Source organism: Myotis lucifugus, unplaced genomic scaffold (assembly GCF_000147115.1).
Source record: "Myotis lucifugus unplaced genomic scaffold, Myoluc2.0 scaffold_0, whole genome shotgun sequence".
Lineage (NCBI taxonomy): Eukaryota > Metazoa > Chordata > Mammalia > Chiroptera > Vespertilionidae > Myotis > Myotis lucifugus.
In genome coordinates, this window is record NW_005871048.1 from 16,076,556 (window position 1) to 16,096,872 (window position 20,317).

At 36.2% G+C, this 20,317-nt stretch overlaps 1 protein-coding gene across 10 annotated transcripts in view; it reads right to left on the bottom strand.

Moving 5' to 3' along the window:
• The window catches only part of FER (FER tyrosine kinase), a 294,456-nt gene that overhangs the window by 76,919 nt on the left and 197,220 nt on the right, over window positions 1–20,317 (bottom strand). For all 10 annotated transcript variants that reach the window (XR_002827917.1, XM_014464462.2, XM_014464639.2 and 7 more), the window contains one exon: window positions 1,389–1,512. Coding sequence is in view for 9 of the 10 variants with exons in the window: in XM_014464462.2 (XP_014319948.1) it covers window positions 1,389–1,512 (124 nt within the window). In the remaining variant the exon portion in view is untranslated. The remainder of the gene's footprint in view (window positions 1–1,388; window positions 1,513–20,317) is intronic.

A 20,317-nucleotide genomic window follows, 5' to 3' on the forward strand; every position in this document is an offset into this window, starting at 1 on the left:
CATAAATACAATGAGTTATAGGTGTCTTAAATTCCAGAAAAATAGTTTCCCTATTGAAATGTTTTTAAATATATACAATCATTAAACCATATTTGAAACATAAGCCTTAATTTTAGCTTTAGAATAAAATTGAACACTAAGCAAAATGTGTATGGGGGGCCCAGCCAGCATGGCTCAATGGTTGAGCGTCGACCTATGAACCAGGAGGTCACGGTTCAATTCCTGCTCAAGGCACATGTCTAGATTGCAGGCTCAATCCCCAGTGTGGGGCATGCAGGAGGCAGCCAATCAATGATTTTCTCTCATCATTGATGTTTCTATCTCTTTCTCCCTCTTCCTTCTTCTTAAAAGAAAAACATATATTTTAAAAAATGTGTATTGGGGGGATTAAGTATAAAAAATATCAATTGATGTGTATATCGGGGAAGTTAATTTTATTCTGCTCTAATTATATATACTATATAACCCCACCAGAATGTTAAGTCAAAGGCTGCATAATAAAACACACTAGAGAAAAATATACCTGAATTACTAAACAGGCTTAGATAATTCAATGTGACAATGAACCCTGCTCCACATTAAATAGTATTATGTGCTATTTCCAAAAAATAAAAACTTCATCAATTGCACACTGCATTTTACAATTATAGACTTAGCCGTATTTATGATCTGACATGAATTCTGCAAGAGATCTTAAGTTGTACTAACATTTAGCATTAAAGAACATTAATCATAATCAAGAAAGCATTGAGAACTAGCCATTGGTTATAATATAATTAGAGAATGTTTTCTAAAATTTTATTTGAAATAACTAGTACACTAAAATCTTTTACCCTTGGTTAAATTCACTGTCATGAATTGTTGTTCTACTGTTATGCTTTTCCAGGACTTTTAAAGTAAATTCTTTTAAAAACTGCAAATAGGTGACACATGACACAGTCTTATTGGCTATGAGACTGTAGCTGCATATATGACTAACTTGTGGTATAACTTATCAATATGTTATTCATGAGTATAACAAAACAAATTTTACTTGATAGGTAAATCACTGCCTAATTAGGTGTATTTACCTCAAGTAAGATAGAAAAAAAAATGTTTCTGTGAACTATACAGGGATGGGCAAAAGGTTTACAGTTGTGAATACATGAAACAGAGTTTATTCTTGTACTATTATTTATTATTGTATTACTTTACATAGAAATTGTAGCCCTACTTTTGCCCACTCCTGTATAAATAACTATCAAATAATGCTTTCACACACAATATGAAAACTAAAATGAAAATATTTAAGTTTTGTAAAAGAAATTTATTGCTGTATTGTAACAAATATATAATTTTCTAGCATTCTATTAATAAAACTGGAAATGTTTTTAAAATGTTCTCCTTACCTGTGTATACATTTTTTACTCTCGAGATATGACATACCGGAAGCAGCATCTAATGAAAATTTCACTAATTGTTTGGTTTTTAATTCATCTTTCTTTTTTCTCAGATAGGAGAGGAAATCACCTCCTAGAAGAATTGACAGATGAACAATGAGACAAGATCATGATGAAAGTCACATTTATCACCTATTATAAATACCTCACACAGAACAAAAAGCACAACACATTGGGCCATGCTTCCTGGCCATTTTGTTTGAGGTGGGGATGAAAGAAAATATAAAAAGGACACATCTTATGAGAAAACAGACATCATTAATTCTCCCAGGTAGTTTAAGTACTTTAAGTGCTTCACATTGGATATTACATAATACAGGATGATAATATTTAAACAAAGACATGCAATTTCTCACCAATTTGCCTGACTAAAATTTTGTAAATTTTATTCTCTCTAATATCAAATAAAAGATTGTAATTATTATGAATTAAACAAAATAACTCAATGATATTGAATTAGTTATCAGACTCAGTAATTGCTTTAAAAATATTTTGAGATTATTAACAATACCATCACTGTCAGTAGACCCAGACAGAGGGGGCAAATGGGTATGATTTCGCTAATAAGATTTAGCTGCTGCGCCAGATTGCATTTTTAGGCATCAAATGAATTCTATGATGTGGAGAAGCACCTTTAACCAGCATGGTTCAAAAGAAATACTAGTATAATTCAAGCCACACAGTAATTTTAAATTTACTGATAGTTACATTTTGAAAAGTAACAACAAAAGGTGAAATTTACTTTAATAATATATTTTTTCTTTAGCCAATAGATCCAAAACATTATTTATCAATATATATCATTATAAAAATTTTAGTGGCGATATTTTACATTTTATCATCCTAAGTCTTTAAAATATGTTTAACATTTATGGGACATCTCAATTTAGATGCAAATTTTCATCTGAAAATATTGTATCTGTATTTAGATTTCATAAAATTTAGTTATAAAGTAGATTCATATACATAGGTTGTTCCAAACATACTTAAAATTTTCATGTATCGATTTTTAAAACAATTAAAAGGAAATACAATTATAAATTTAGTTTTTTTAAGAAGCACTATCCACATTTCAAAACCTCAAGAGCTCAGAAGCTATATATGGCCAGGATTATCATGTAAAATAGTACAGCCTTAAACTGCATTCATTATTAATACAGCATTGAAGGCGATGTTTTGATTATTTATCTCTTGTTAGTGTATAATGTATTACATTCAAATAAAGAAGTCAACCGAGTCCCTGGTGGTCTAGTGGCTAGGATTCGGCGCTTTCAAATAAAGAAGTCAGACAGAAAAAATCAAGAACCATATGATTTCACTCATATGTAGAATATAAAACTGAAAGCAAGAAATGAACAAACAAGACAATCAAACAAAAACTTATAGACACAGACAACCGTGTGCTGGTTACCAGAGGAAAGGGGAAGATAAGGTAAAGGGGATCAAATATATGGTGACAGAAGATTTGACTTTGAGTGGTAAACACACAAAGCAATATACAGATGATGTATTATATAATTGCACACATGAAACATAATTAACCAATGTCACTCTAACAAATTTAAAAAGTTAAAGTATATTAGAATAGATGTCCTCTAAAAATAATAATTCCCACTTTCTATTAGGCCTTCAGATATTAGCCAGGTTTTTGCAAGAGAAATTAGCATTTTAATGGCTATTTCCTAAACTTTTTTATCCTCTTCACCAGGGCCTACGCTTCCGAAAATGGAACAACTCTAGAAGTAAAGACTTAACGGCTTTTTCTTTAATGAGAGTTCCTAGAAAATAAGAACCTGCCTAATTTTCCTTATAATATTCTTTTCTGAACCTCTTCTCTTATTCACAAATCAAGTGTTATACAAATTTAGGTGAACCATTTACAAAATCAGTAAGACTTATGCTTAAAAATAACTTTAACAGTGTCAGACAGTTTACTCTTTTTGTTTTTCGTTTTTGTTTTTTTAGGAGAATATCAAATGTATTAAATTACTAGGAAGATTGTTAAAATAGTTTCTATCAAGTTTAACTAATTTTCTGAACAAAACACATAAATGCCACAGTAAACAGCAAAACTAACCAACTTCTCACCTTTAATAGGTACACAAATGTCTATTAAAATGGACTTAAAAATCAATATTTAGTTCAAGTTATTATTTGGACCAATATTCCCATATATACATTAATTCTTTTGTTAGATGTACATTGGCCTATTTTAGAAAAAGTGCACCCTCTGGTTTTAAAACCTCATAGGATTTGTTTACACTGTGGAATAACTTTCAAGTAAAAACATCTTTTCTGGAATTTGACTTAAAGCAGCATTATGAAAACTCCAATGTTCTGTCAAATCCTAATATTATTTCTCTCCCTAGTTAGCTCATATTCAGCACGTTTCCGTCTGCCTTCAGCTCTTTTTAAATTGTCTCCTTCTTACAATCTTCCTTGTACTCCCCACCCTCACCCCAGATTATAACCCCTGTAAAGAGAATTGTATAGACATCTACCACATGATATCTAGAACGTAATATCTCAATAAACATTTTTGAATGTGTAAAAAAAGTATTTATATCTCCTTCTTACAGCTTATAAGTTAGGCAGCCAGGTGAGCGGTTAGGAGTCAGTGGTTCCGTATTGCGAGAGGAATCCCAGATTGGAGAGGGTGCAGGCCAGGCTGAGTGAACCCTCCCCCTCCCCCGTGCATTAATTTCATGCACCGGTGCCGGGAGCCGGTCCATCCTTGCTGCTTGACACAGTCGCTGCAGGAAAGAAATATCTGCACAGCATATGTTTCAATGGACCTGGCGTATATAGCATACTGTTCTTAATATGTTTGCTCCCCTTAGCACTATGTGTTTTAACCAAGGTCACCTCTCCGAGAAAGGTTGTTTCCCCAGGTGGGGATTTTTCCCTGAGGTTAGGGAGGGGATACAACCCCTTAATTAAGTGCCAGGCGGGTAGTTAAGCTACATAATCTTTACTCCCTGGAATGGAGATAAGAAACGCCCTAACCTTTGTAATAGAAATTGACAGGATTAAAATCGGCTGGTATAAATACGGATGTAACAAGACAATAAACAACACAACCTCATCAGATCCTCACCAGATCCTCATCAGATCCTCATCAGATCCTGATCAGATCCTAACCAGAACCTAGCCAGAGAACATGGCAAAAGATCCTGGACAGAACCTGGCTACAGAACTTCACTGGAGAACCTAGACAGAACATGGCAAAAGAACCTGGATAGAACATGGTGACTGAACCTGGCTGGAGAACCTGGAGAACCTGGCTGGAGAACCTAGCGAGAGAACATGGCACCAGAACTTGGTTGGAGATCCTGACCAGAACTTCGCTGGAATCCTAGCCAGAACTTCGCTGGAGATCCTGGAGGGAGAACCTCGCTATACTGATGAACTGAACCCAGTTTCCATGTCATTCATTCTTCGCCGACTCCGTCCACACCTTTGGGGATCCCTGGACCCACTGGGATTGGACCCCAGCACACCGGGCCTCTAGCTTTTTTACATAAAATGAGAAAGAGCTGCAGTCAGGACTGGTTGCTTGTCATACATCTATTCTTCATTCACCTCAATTTATTTTAGAAGACTGCCCTTCTTCCATTTTGAAACGTATTAACCTCACCCCCAATAATAAGGGTGGTTCTGGATTGGCTTAACCAATTAAGTCCACTCCCCTGTGCAAGTGACTGGTTCATGGACAGGCACACAACTTAATTCAGACCACTGATATACAAGGAGGTATTTAAGAGGGGAATGAATTTTTTTATTTATTTTTTTGTGTGAAGAAAATTACCAAGAAAGCAGCATGCTTTGCTACTGAAAGCGTATAGACAGCATAAATAACACAAAGACTGGCAGTCTTCAAATGGAGCCACCACCATGGAGAGCAAAGAGTGAAGGAAAGAGAATAGTTTTGGGTGACATGCTGGAGCCACTGGAGTAACCTCCTCAAGAGTAACTTCCCTCTAGATTTTTCAATTAAGTGAACTTACAAAATCTCTATAATATTGTATATAGTTTCTGTACTAGCAACTCAAAGATCCCTAATGGTTAAAATAATATCTGTATCAGAAGATTACTTGGAGAATTAAAAAATTTATATACATAAATGTAAATGTAAATATATGTATATATTTTACACACACACACACATCTGGAATAAGCAGGAAACAATAAGAAATGCTTTATTATTGTTTGCAGCAACTTTTCGTAAGAGGATAGAAGCTATAACTCTCAATAGCTCTTAAAGATGCCTTACTCCGTGCTGTGGAAATTTGGTCTTACCTGTTGTTCAGTATTAATGGAACTCTGAGGAAGTAATCTCATTAAACAAACTTTGAGAAATTATATAAACAAGAATATTAATTTATCAATTTGTCTTGGAGAAAAGAGATCATCAGGGCTGTACTACTAATGATTTCTTGTCATTAAATCACATAGAAATCTTAATTTATCTTTGAACAACTTCAAAGTTTATTAAATTAATAGGTACTAGTCTCTGGTGACATATAAAATGTATAATTCATGTCCCATGTTTTTTAGGATATAAATTTGTTTCTAAGATGTTTGCTTTAGTTGTGTTCATTTATACATTTAAAACTAGAGACCCAATGCATGAATTCGTGCATGGGTGGGGTTCCTCTGGGTGGCCTGCAGGGATCGGGCTGAAATCCACAGTCCAATGCCACCTGTAGCTCCTACCTGCCGCTCCCGCTCATCCCAGCCCCACTGTGCCTCCCATGGACTCACGCCCAATCAGTTATGATTGGGAGAGGCTTGCGCTGCTATAGCAGCGCTTGCCAGCCATGAGCTCTGCATCTGGTGCCCTCCCAAGGGGAGTGCCCTGTGAGATTGGGCTGAAACTGGCTCTCTGACATCCACCAAGGGGTCCTGGATTGCGAGAGGGTGCAGGCCAGGCTGAGGGACCCTACCGGTGCACTATCAGGCCAGAGAGGGACCATGGGAGGGCTTCAGGGAGGGTCCAGCCCATCTCGCTCAGTCCCCAATTGAGCCAAACCCCAGCAGCAAGCTAACCTCCCGGTCAGAGCATCTGCCCCCTGGTGGTCAGTGCACATCATAGCAAGCGGTTAAGCAGCCTTAGCATATCATTAGCATATTATGCTTTGATTGGTTGTTTGGCTGTTCTGCTGTTTGGTCTATTTGCATATTACCCTTTTATTATATAGGACATATAATAATCAAAGTAACTAATAAATTGTAGGCAGCTCTTTGGAGGCTCCATTTATGCAATTGTTCAGGTTCTTATTAAAAAATAAACCTTTGCTCTTTAATCTGTACTAATAAAAGTTGTGGTTGTTAGCTGGCTCATCAAATATAAGGGGAAAAATCTATACAATCATAAACAATGAAAGCTGATTCAATTTGTACTCCATGAAACACAGAATAGATTTTATATAATAGGATATAAGCCAAAACAATTCTTGAAGAAAAAATCAATGCAAATACTGAAGCAGATGATACTGACTGCTACATGTTGGGTATGTGTAGTTAGGAGAGATTAATTGCACAGAAAAAAAATTAACCAAGATGTCAAACAGGTGATGAGGTTTATACTAAGAACTATCCAAAGAAAGACTAAAAATAAGATATTAAAATACTCAATAAGAAGCTAGAAATGGATCAGTTTTGGGGAAAGATGAGGAAGATGAAACACTGAAAATAACTCCAAGAATGTACTAGCTTTCCTGAATCTACTTTTTTTCTTTTAAAGAAGCACTTAGTGAACGGCTTGCTATCTAAGTAGAAAAATTCAGCCCAGCCAAAAGTAGAGCTGAGTGTGTGGTTTTCCCAATTTGGACTAATACGTGACATTAGTCTTTTCAGATGAGGTTCCTTAATAGTCATGTTATGCTAACACTGCAGAATAGTGGGGACCTTCTGCATTTCTCCCTTGCAGATGATCTTTGAGAACATAACTTGATAGCAGTTATGATAACAGCTCTATGAAATAAAAGTACATCTCACAGGATTTCTAACTTGCTGGTTTCAAGGGGCACCAGATATATATATAATCTTGCCAGACATTATGTGAACTGCCACTACAGATTCCAGAGTCTGCTTTCACAAACCCTTAGAATGTCAGGACTAGAAATTACTCTGGAAATAAGTTTTTTTATATTATGGAGGAGGGGACTAAATTTACCTAATTTATTTTAAGGTGGTGCTTTTGCTGATATTATTGAAATTCTAAGGCAAGCGATCACTTCGTAAGTTATATAAATGTCTAATCAATGGGTCGTACACCTGAACTAATATATTATACATCAACTGTAATTTAAAAATTAAAAAATATTTTTTAAACTACAGAGAGCAGCAGAGTATGTACAGTAAGTTACTTATGTTAATAAGACATATATTCATATATGTTTCAATTTGCAAAGAAAAGCACTGAAAGAATAAAACTAAAATTAAATAAACGAAATCAGACAGCAAAACCCTACAATAAACTAGTAAGAACTGCTGCCGCCAAGAAGAATTGCAAAGGGAAGGGGGATCTAAGCTGATCTGTCATTGTGTTTCCTACATATTCTTTGAAAGTAATACGTAAAAAAAATTCACTGCCTAAAACACAATTATTTGGGGAATATAATAAAAAATTGCTTATTCTGACTTAAGAGGCCCTTCATCACTCCATCTCTCCTACCTTTGCAACCTTATTATATGCCAGTCTCTCCCAGGCTCAGTATGCCTCAGTCATTCTACTCTTCCTCCTGTTGCTCAAATATAAAAGCAATTCCTACCCATAGCTTTTGTACCTGCTATTCTCTGTGCCTCTTCCTAGCCCTTTGCAAAGGTAGACTGCTTTTATCTTTCAGGTCATAACACAAATGTCACCTCCTAGAGCTGTCTCCTAAGGCCTCTAAAATAAACGAGGTGCCACCTGTTGCCATATCTCTGAGAAATACTCTTCTTAGAGCAAAGTTTGCAATAAATTTATTTGTGATTAGTGTTAAATATATGTCTCTCCTGCTCCACTGAATTCACTGAGGGAAGAGATCATGGATATATTTTTCACCAATGTATATGGTGGATGAAACTCAGTAAGTGTTTATCAAAGTAATTAATCCAAATGTCACAATGGAAAGTCTTTTTTTTTTTACTTTATACTTTCAATGTTTTCTAAAAATCTTTATTGTTGAAAGTATTACATATGTCCCTTTTCCCCCCACTGACTCCTTCTTGACACCCCCAACCCAACCCCAGGCCTGTACCACATTATTGTCTGTGCCCATGGGTTATGCAAATATGCATACAAGCTCTTTGGTTGATTTCTTCTCACCTACCCTCCCCTTCCCTCTGAGATTCGACAGTCTATTCCATGCTTCTATGTCTCTGGATCTATTTTGTTCATCAGTTTATTTTGTTCATTAGATAAGAATGTACAGTCTTAAAGAAAAAACAGGTATATTTCTAAGTTTCAAAGTCACTTAAATGCAAGGTGATATAGGTGTTCTCAATAAGTAGTCATTTAGAGGGTTTATTTTTATCAAAGCCGACTAGTTTGGAATATTTTTAAAAGAATAATAAAAATCCTTCAAATTACAGCCTCATTAATTTAGAAATTCCACTTTAAAAAGAAAGAATATGAAATTGACTCTTAAAAATAATCTCAATGACATATTTATAAATTCTTCAAATAATATTATGCATTATTTATTTTTAAAAAGCACTTTTAAAGATGGAAAAATTTGCAGAAACACAAGTATTTGCATCTTTTATCCTATTCAACAAATGATAGATGTTACTATAGAAAGGGTTTCTTTATTACTTGTAGTAGCCAAGATAGAAAATATAGAGATACAGCACTTGCTGGTAGCAAATATCTTCTTAGAAGATAAATTAACTTGGAAATCTTTATCAAAGATCTTGGTAAAGCTCTCAATACCATCTGACTAACGTGTAAGAGAAGAAAAAAACAAGTCTTAAAACACCAGTTGCCTACCTGAAAATATTTAATATGTGTAATCTCTTAAGATATGAAATGATTAAAGATGCTATATAAAGTCACTTCTTTAATCTTTCAGTTTGCTATAGAAAGCCTTTCACTTTAATTGCAGATATTGTCAAATGTGATACTGTTCTCTCAATTTTGACACAGAAGACTTTAGGCAAAGTTACATTTTCTAGCAAAGGTTACATTTTCCAGGTGTATTTATTAGGTGCTTAATTTCAGGCACAGCTATTTCATGTTCTTCCTGAAATTGAAATTCATGCCCACAAATAGATACCAATGACAATCTACTTCAGCTTTACAGAGAAGGACAAATGAAGGCAAATAAAGAACAGGAAAGTTTCACATACACAAAACCTTGTTATAATGACAGTTCTAATATTATGTTTACATTTTCAATGACACAAGGCTATACAATTCTTAATATAAAGCTCAGTGCTTCAAGATGAATTTGAGAAGATGTTTTATGTTTAAATAGTATCTGAAAACCAAGGAAAGGAAATAAAGAGTAGCTAAATGAGAAGAGAGATATTAAAAATGACCAGAAAACTAGTGAAGAAATGAGAAAAGAAAAATGCATAATGGATTTTCAGAAGTAATTAATTTGGCTTGTCATAAAATGAGCAGTTAACGAGTAGAAGATTGATTTCATCCTTAAAAGGGTATTCACATTTATGACACAATGAAAAACAATCTCTTAGACCTGGAGGGCTTAAAAGGTATTCAGTATTTTCCATGGTATTTGTCATAAATGTGAAGCTCTGTTTACATTATTTACCCTTGAAAGGTGATAAGAACAGCAAGAACCTACTAGTAGATGTTCAGATTAGGGTAACCTCCACAAGAAGACTCCTTAAACTGAAATAGAGTGTCACTAAGATCTACAAAGCTTTGTATGGTTTGAACCCATTCCCTCTCTCTGACCTCATCTTCTACTCTCCGCTGACCCTTATTTCATCCACTCTGCTCTCTCTGCAATCCCATGAAGTCTGGAATGCTCATACTCCAGATCCCCACAGACCTTGTTCCCTAACATTCATCAGGCTTTTACCCAAACGTCCTATCCTTCTGAGGCCTTCCCTGGCCACTAAGACTTTCAACCTCTACCCATCCCAACAAATCCTATCGTCTTCCCTCTATGCTCTGTTTTCTTAATAACATTCAACATATTTACATTTTACTTATTTATCTAACATATTTCTTCTCCCACTAAAATTTAAGCTTCAAGAGAGCAGGAATTTTGGATTTTTATGAGGACTTTGGTCTGTTTTCTTCACTGTTGAATCGTTAGTACCTGGAATACATCATAGGCATTGAGTAACTATTTGTTGAATAAATGAATGAATAACCTAACAGAATACCCGGCCTTAAATAGTAAGTAAAATTCAGTTTAAAGAATAATGGTACCTATGAATAGAATGATATACCTTCTCAAATACAAATTGGAAGGTTTTCATTTCTTCCACAATTTAGAAAGAGTCCAGGGTTTGTCTATCATTTCTGAATACACAGAACAACTTCAAACTAGAAAGGGATAAAATTTACAAAGGAAAGTAAGAATGTAACATTATAATATCTTTGGCTAAAACTACTAAGAGGCATTTGGGCATTTGTTTGGTTTCTACATAAAGTAGTCTATCATACATTTTAATGCAGTTAGAAAAAAACAAACATTCTCACTTTTCAACTTTCATCATGAATAATTTTTTTAAGAACTTTGTTTCAATTGATCTTCAGTTGTCTTTTAATCTTGAAAAAAATAGCTTGTGCTCCTCACCATTTAAATAGCTGTTTTCCTTATTATTCTGATAATATGAAAACCTCATATTAATAGGCACTCAGTTTCATATACACTGGAGTGATTACAGAGGAAAACCTATTTATTTGTAAAAACAAGAAATTATATCAAAATTTGATTTTTTAATTTCAGTTGGATTCACCAGTTTTACTAGTCCTATTCATACTTCTAAGATTTGCATTACATATAAATAGGGTTTCAAACATAATGCATATTTTCTTATTATTTAGAATATTACTTTAAACTTTATTTGAGTATTTTAAGACTTTTCCAGGTATAGTAACAAAAGCTTAAAAATGAAAACCTAACAAAACAACAGTAAAACTAACCAGTATCCTATATAATAAAAGGCTAATATGCAAATCAACCACACAGCAGAACAACTGGTCCCTATGATGCACACTGACCACTAGGGGGCAGACACTCAATGCAGGAGCTGCCTCCTGGTGGTCAGTGCACTCCCACAGGGGAGTACTGCCCAGCCAGAAGCCAGGCTCACAGCTGGCGAACGCAGCAATGGTGGCGGGAGAAAGCATAAGAAGTGACGGCTTAGGCCCACAAGGAGCGGGCCTAAGCCATCAGTCAGATATCTCCTGAGGGCTCCCACACTGTGAGAGGTCACAGGCCATGCTGAGGGACCTTCCGAGTGCACAATTTTTGTGCACTGGGACTCTAGTCTTAAAAGAACTACTTATTCCTGTGCAAGGATGCAGATGTGTTCCTAACTCTTACATTACTTTGAATCATTAAGGAACTTTGATTACCATAAAGAGTTTTTAAAAAACAGGATCTAAGAGCAAGACTATGGTTCATAACCTGCTTTGTTCTGCTCACCAAGCTATCTGCCTCCTTGCTGAAGGCAAGTGCCATCAGATGCTCAGAGTACACAGGGGTGTGCAAAAGTAGGTTTACAGTTGTTAATATGGCAAATAATAATCTACACTAATAAAAGACAAATATGCTAATTGACTGTACCTGTGCTATGCCCTAAGCCACGCCCACCAGCCAATCAGAGTGACTATCTGCAAATTAACCCAACCAAGATGGCGGCCAGCAGACACGAAGCTGGAGCAAGCAGGAGGCTTGGTTGCTCGGGCGATGGAGGAAGCCAAGCTTCCCGTGTGCCCTGAGCTGGCTGTGGCCTCCAATAATGGCAACAAAGTTTCAATTATAGAAGACAAATAAATCCCAGATACCTGCTTCCAGCCAGCCTCCACTGGGAGCTTGGGTGGCTGGGGGCCGTGGCCAGCCTGCAAACAGCCATCAGCCCCTCACCCAGGCTGGCCACACCCTCATGGGGTGAGGGTCCCTGCTGGGGGGCTTAGCCAACCTGAAAACGGCCCTCAGCTCCTCACCCAGATTGGCCAGGCATCCCAGCAGGACCCCCCACCCTGAAGGGGCTGTGGCCAGCCTGCAAACGGCCCTCCACCCCTCACCCAGGATGTCCAGGCACCCCAGTGGGGACCTCCACACTGAAGGGGCTGTGGCCAGCCTGCAAACAGCCATCAACCCCTCACCCAGGCTGACCAGGCACCCAGCAGGGACCCCCACCCTGAAGGGCTGTGGCCAGCTTGCAAACAGCCATCAGCCCCTCACCCAGGCTGGCCAGGCACCCCAGCAGGGACCCCCACCCTGAAGGGGCTGTGGCCAGCCTGCAAACAGCCATTAGCCCCTCACCAGGCTGGCCAGGCACTCCTATATAATAAAAGGGTAATATGCAAATTGACCCTAACAGCAGAACGACTGGGAATGACTGGTCACTATGACACACACTGACCACCAGGGGGCAGATGCTCAATGCAGGAGCTGCCCCCTGGTGGTCAGTGTGCTCCCACAGGGGGAGCTCTGCTCAGCCACAAGCCAGGCTGCCGGCTGCTAGTACAGCGGTGGTGGTGGGAGCCTCTCCCGCCTCCTCAGCAGTGCTAAGGATGTCCGACTGCAGCTTAGGCCTGCTCCCTGCTGGCAAGTGGACATCCCCCGAGGGCTCCCGAGCTGCCAGAGGGATGTCTGACTGCCAGCTTAGGCCCAATCCCCCAGGGAGCGGGCCTAAGCCAGCAGGTGGTCATCCCCTGAGGGGTCTCAGACTGTGAGAAGGCACAGGCCAGGCTGAGGGACACCCCCCCCCCCAGTGCACAAATTTTTGTGCACCGGGCCTCTAGTTAATAAATAATACTACTACAATGAATTCTGTTCCCCATGCTCACAACTGTAAACCTACTTTTGCCCAATCCTGTAAAAAACATATTAGCAATATTGCACAGATATATTCATAATGCATCTATGGTTCAAATGTACCATGTAAACCTGTTTGTTATAACATAACCTTTGCTCATTGATAAAGAAATCCCTAGGCACTTCTTTTAAACCACTCAAGTTAAAGAAGTAATAAAGTAATAGTCATATTTTAGGTTTCATTTCTCATATCCTCCTTCTCGGTTAATGTTTTCAGCATTTAGCTCAGCCTATGGGAAAGAACATGCACTTAGAAGGGAGTGGTCTATGTGAAAAACAATAGGAAAATGCCAGTATCACAGGTGTGTAATACCACCAGGTTGTCAATTTAGGTAACATGCAAAACAAAGTCACTAATTTCAAAGGATATTAGTGCTTTTAGTGTCTGGAGAAATGGCCAGTTTAACTATTTCATCTACATTTACTTTGGGATATTAGGCAGCAAATGACACATTATGATAGTCCAACATATCATTGGGCTGGTAAAGAAATATAAATTTAAATATGCCATTCCCTTTAGAAAGTTGTTTTGGAAATATTTTAATTATATAAAAATCTATTATCTATGATATAAGTTGGCAACAGAGTGCATTTACTTTGCTTTTCATTAATGTATTATACTTGAACTACACAAAATAAAGACCAATGTGTAAGTTTAGATATTTTAATATCAGTTAATGTATTAAAAAAAAGTTACCCATTCTCCAAAAATGAAATTTACTGTGCACTTTTTTATAATTATACTCATTGAGACTCATACCAAATTTGATTTAAAAGAGTATTCTATCAACATCTCCAAACAACATGAAGTAATAAACTCCACAAAATTAGGTTCTTCTTTAATAATTTATTAGCAAAATAAAACACCCAGCCATGGAGCTGACATATCTTATAATTTTTGGTAAAAAGTATTAATCTGAGAATTGCTACATTATCCTTTCTCTTGAATTCACAATTTGCTGCTGTGAAGTGATACTGTTAATACAACTGGGGATGGGTTAAATCTGTAAGGCAAGGTGCCAGGGCATAGTTTGAGGGCTCTCTTTCAGTGAGTGCCAGAAGCCATGTTCCTGAATGTTTTGTTGGTATAATTTGCCCTTTTCTACATTTATGATGAGTGAGAGAAACACATGCAAGGTAAGTATCCAGAGCCAAAATGCTGGGAGCTTATTTTTAAAGAATGGGAACTGTCATTTCCAGGGACTACTAAATATAATAACTCCCTATTGCTATAATATCACATCACTTAAATTGCTTTAGTTGAAATCACATAAAATTAAAAAATTTCATGATGAGTTGACAGGGCAAAATGTTTATTTTTAAAAAGAATTTAATACAATGACAAAAATTCATGAAATTACCTATAGAAATTACAAATGGAAACAAAAAATTAAAAAAAAATGCTGACAATGGAAAGATGTCTACTGAAAATTTAGAGATATTTATGAGAACGGTATTATTAATTATGTCCAGATTTCTAAGGTAAAATCTCTATACAATACAAACTATATAAGCTCAATTCCTTTTTTTAAAGCATCTTATAAAGATGAGATATATTTTGATGATTTCTAAAAACTGGTAAAAATTCTTCAATAATTCTAAAAGTTCCAAAGCCATAAGTCATTCTAAAATTAAGATAAGTTCGAGGATTGCCCAGGGGCACACATCTGTGTGAGCTGAGGAATGTACCAGATAATATAACATTCAGTTACTTCCAGGAAGTTCTGAACTCAAAGAGAACATCCAGGTCAGAAAGGAGGAGGCAGTTTACAAGTTTCTAGTGAAAGAAAGAGTGAAGACTGGCATTTTCTAAGGCTTGCTAAAATCAGCACCTCTATACCCAGGACGTGCAGAGACATGGTAGTAGAGGTTAAATTGCTTAGTCTCCTATCCATCAGGGTATCTGGTGGCAGCCCTAATTTAACCACAGATATAAAAACAAATGACAGATGCCTGCACCATAAATATTCCTTTTTTAAAGTCATGTTTGTCACAAACAACTCATTTCCTTCACTTGAATTCCTAAGTAATACACAACTTGTTTGTAAAATAAAATGGGGGTCATATGTCAGCATATTAGAGGGTTTTTTGTTTGTTTTTGTTTTAGTATTTCCTAGTTCCATTGAGAATTGCCTTTTGTTAGATTTTACTTATGCAGCAACTCATAGCAAACAAGTAAATAAATAAGGTATTTGTAATTCAAGAGATGATTCAAATGAAAACAGGATTATCTTGGGAGTATTCACTCTAAATGTGAATTCTCAAATGCTTATAATTTCTTCAAACATTACTGTGGTTAAAATATATTTCGGATTTGATTTCAATGGGCTCAGTTATCTGACATGAACAGCAGCATATTAAATCTTTGCATAATACATTCTTGAAATGGTTTGCATATTAGTCACTAAGCAGTTATTAAATTTTGCTTTTAAAGTTTTCTAAATCTTCTCTCAACAGCTTGATCCCCATAGACAAAAAAGTAAATCAAACAAACATTTTTCTGTTTACTGCAATAGCTATTTACTTATCTGTGCACCAGGTTGAGAAATTATGGAACAAGGATTCATGTATTTGCCCATAGAGTATCTTGCATAGACATTGGCTTGAATTTTCATTTATATTTTCAATTCATAAAAGGATTATATATTTTGACCCCCTTATAAACTGAATGACAGTAGAAAACAGAGCACAATTTTCCACTTGCTGTTTAATTGATGTTGACAAGTCACTTTAAACTCTCTAAACTTCATTTAGCTTATTTGTAAATGAGGATAAAAATACTGCCTGCTAGGACAAATGACATAATGTTAAAGTGCTGTGACGACTGTAAAATTTTATGTAACTGTAAAATGTTTTATATTATTATGCTACTTTTACAAGAATGAAAACCATCTGGTTATTTCCCCATCATGCCTACTATAAAAAGAGAAAAGGACAGAGAAACACTGTTTTAGAGTGGTCTGAGAGTTTGTTATGAAAGGTTTCAAATTTAAGAAAAATTTTCCTAACAACTAAAATATTATAGGTTAAAGCTAAAATTCAGAGGCAATCTAATCTAGCCACTTTAGTTCCACATATAAGGAAAGAAAGACCCATGAAGGCTAAATATTACAACATACAAACAAAACAGTCACAAATGATGGTAGAATGGGAAGAACTAAAGAAATTTTAAATGTCCCAATTTGTTTGTGTGTCATTCTTAGATAGAATTATAATAAAGGGGTAGGATTAGAGTTAGTGGCAGGGGCAGGTTTAGAGTTTAAGTTCTTGCCAAATTATAGCATTTTAGTAACTTACTTTTTAGCCAATCTTACCTAATAATAGACAAACATGTAAATTGACCATACCTTCGCTACGCTAACCAGCCAATCAGGAGAGTATGCAAATTAACCTAACAAAGATGGCGGTTAATTTGCATACATAGGCTCCAAGTGGTGGAGTGAAGCCTGACGGCCGGGGGGCCGAAGCAGCGACGGCCCCGGGACCGGCTCCGGCTGGAGCCCAGCCAGCGCGAAGGCCTGGGTGCCGGGTGCCAGAGGAAAACCGGTGCCAGCAGCCAGGGGAAAGGAAGGTCTATTGCACGAATCTCTTTGTGCAATAGGCCTCTATTTATAAAATAAAAATGATGATTATGAGAACACACAAATGGTTTTGTATCAAGCACTCTAAGAGATAGATGTCTATACAAATATCTATATCTATCTATCCAAATATCTATATCTATCTATCTGTCAATTATTGATATAATGTGTATTTACATACAATCACAGTGCATTCATCCTTACAACTTAATTATTCTTTCTTTACAGGTAAGGAAACTGAGACACAAAATTTAAGGAAGTTGACCAAGATCGCACAACTTATTAAGTGGCTGTGTCAAGCTTTCAGGCAAGACTGACTGGCCGTTGGGCCTTTTTAAATTTACTTTTATGATGAATGGGTGTTAGATTTTGTCAAATGCTTTAACTGTATCAATTGATATGATAATGTGTTGTTTCTTTTTTTAACCTATTGATATGATGGATTACATTAATAGATATTTAAATTTCAAAATCAGCCTTGCATACCTGGGTTAAATGCCTCCTGAGTTTTTTATAACCATATACTTATGAGCTCTTTATCTCATAGTGGAAATATTTTTTAAAAGGAACTTTATGCTTTTGTGATTATTTAGCTTTACAAATTCTGACGTGTTCACATTAATGAGAAAGGAAAAGAGTGCATAGGACTGTATTGCAGAAAAAAGTAGAGAATGGGAAGAATTTGTTACCAAGGCTTAACTTGAAAATGTCATAAAATTATGAGTCCATTATTTTTGAACGTAATATTTTGGCCCAATTTTTATGATATTAGAAAGTGAGATATAACTAGCTTAGCACCAGCTATGTCTTAAAAATCCACATTCCATATGATCCATTCATTCTACTTTAAAGTCTTAAAATACTCAGCAATAAAGTTCAATGTAATATTCTAAGTAATAAAATATGCACTTTCCCTAGAAATATGCGAGCACATGTCCATTCAAAGACTTGTGCATGGATGTTTACATTAGCGTCATTTGTAGTAGCCCCAAACAGAAAACAACCCTAAAGTCTATTAACAGCTGAATGGATAAACCCTGGTAAATTCATGTAATCTAATTCTACTCAGCAATAAGAAGGAATGACGTTACAACACAAACAGGTACTAGACTGTATGATTCCATTCATGTAAAATTCTAAGAAATATTCATATATAGTTTCAAAAAGCAATCAGTGGTTGACTGTAGAGGATGGTTGACTGGAGAGGATGACCGAGAATGTCAGGAGGAAGGAACTAAAAGGAGGCATGAGAAAAATTTGGGGATGATTGACATGTTCATTACTTTGGTTGTGGAGATGGTTTTAAGGGTATAAACATGTCAATACAATAAAGTATACATATATAAAAAGCATATTAAAAATATTTTTTATATTCTTTTAGGTTTCTTCTTTGTTGTCATTAAAGGCAACAAAGCAAATCCTTTGTAGTTATTACATATTATAGTAAAGCTCATAAAGATCAAATTATATAATATATAATTATATATTCTACAACAGAAAGATTTACAATGAAAATAAATAAAAAATGTACTGTGTCAGTTTGAAGTTATCTTTGTTGACAAAAGTTGTTAACCAAAAAAACCTGGAGGTGCTGAAAGTCACAAGACATACAAAGACAAACTCCAAGATAGATTACTTTTTTCTTTGTCCACATATAAATTAGTTCATAGTTCATAAGTGACCAAAAACACTATGGGATTATTATATACAACCAAACTAAAGTATGTGTGTTAATGTACTTGGAAAATGATATAAATGAACTATATATAAGATACTATTATTTCACTGTTATAATATGAAACAAAATAGACTATTTTTCTAAACATAAACATTATACATAGCTACATTCCATATGTAACTGCACTGCAATAATTTATTTTCTCTTTTAAGAGGTTGGTTGACATTTTCTAAAAAATAGCAAAGTATTATAGACTATAAAAATATTGAGTGTGTGTACATGCTCTTTGTCATCAGGAAAATATTAAAATCAGAGAGACTGAACATATAGAAGTAATAAAACATGGCATTAAAATGTCATTGAATGGGACTACATCACACTGAAAAGTTTTTGCACAGCAAAGGAAATCATCAACAAAATGAAAGACAACCCACTGAATGGGAGAACATATTCGCCAATGATACATCTGATAAGAGGTTAATATTCAAACTTTATAAAGAACTTATAAAACTCAACACCAAAAAAGTAAATAATCCAATTAAAAAATGCTCAAAGGATCTCAATAGATACTTCTCCAAAGGGGACATACAGATGGCCAATCGACATATGAAAAGATGCTCAACATTACTAATCATCAGAGAAATGCAATTTAAAACCACAATGAGACATCACCCCACACCTGTCAGAATAGCTATCACCAATAAACAAACAACAAGTGTTGGTAAAGATGTGGAGAAAAGGAAAACCTTGTTCACTGTTTATAGGAATGCAGATGGGTGCAGCCACTGTGGAAAACAGTATGGAGTTACCACAAAAAATTAAAATGGAACTGCCTTATGACCCAGTGATTCCACTTCTGAGAATTTACCCAAAGAAACACAAAACACTAAGTCGAGAAAGAATATATACACCACTATGTTCACTGCAGCATTATTTACAACTGGAGGCCCAAATCAGGCCTAAACCAGCAGTGGGACATCCCTCTTGCAACCCAAGACCGCTGACTCCTAACCGCTCGCCTGCCTGCCTAATCACCCCTAACCACTCACCTACCTGCTTGATCATGCCTAACCACTGGCCTGCCTGCCTGATCGCCCCTAACCACTCTGCCTGCCTGCCTGATCACCCCTAACTGCTCACCTGCCTGCCTTATGGCCCCTAATCGCCTCTGCCTTGGCCCCCGTAGCCGCGGCTTGTCCAGAAGGACGTCCGGACCTTCGTTTGGCTGTCCGGTCTAATTAGCATATTATGCTTTTATTATTATAGATAGCCAAGATTTAGAAGCAGCCCAAGTGTCCATCAAGAGATGAGTGGATAAAACAGCTATGGTACATTTAGACCAGGGGTCCTCAAACTTATTAAACAGGGGGCCAGTTCACTGTCCCTCAGACCAGAGGGCCGGACTATAGTTTAAAAAAAAACTATGAACAAATTCCTATGCACACTGCACATATCTTATTTTGAAGTAAAAAAACAAAACGGGAACAAATACAATATTTGTATTTGCATGTGGCCCGAGGGCCGTAGTTTGAGGACCCCTGATTTAGACAATGGAATACTACTCGGCCATAAAAAGGAAGAAAATTTACCCTTGTGACAACA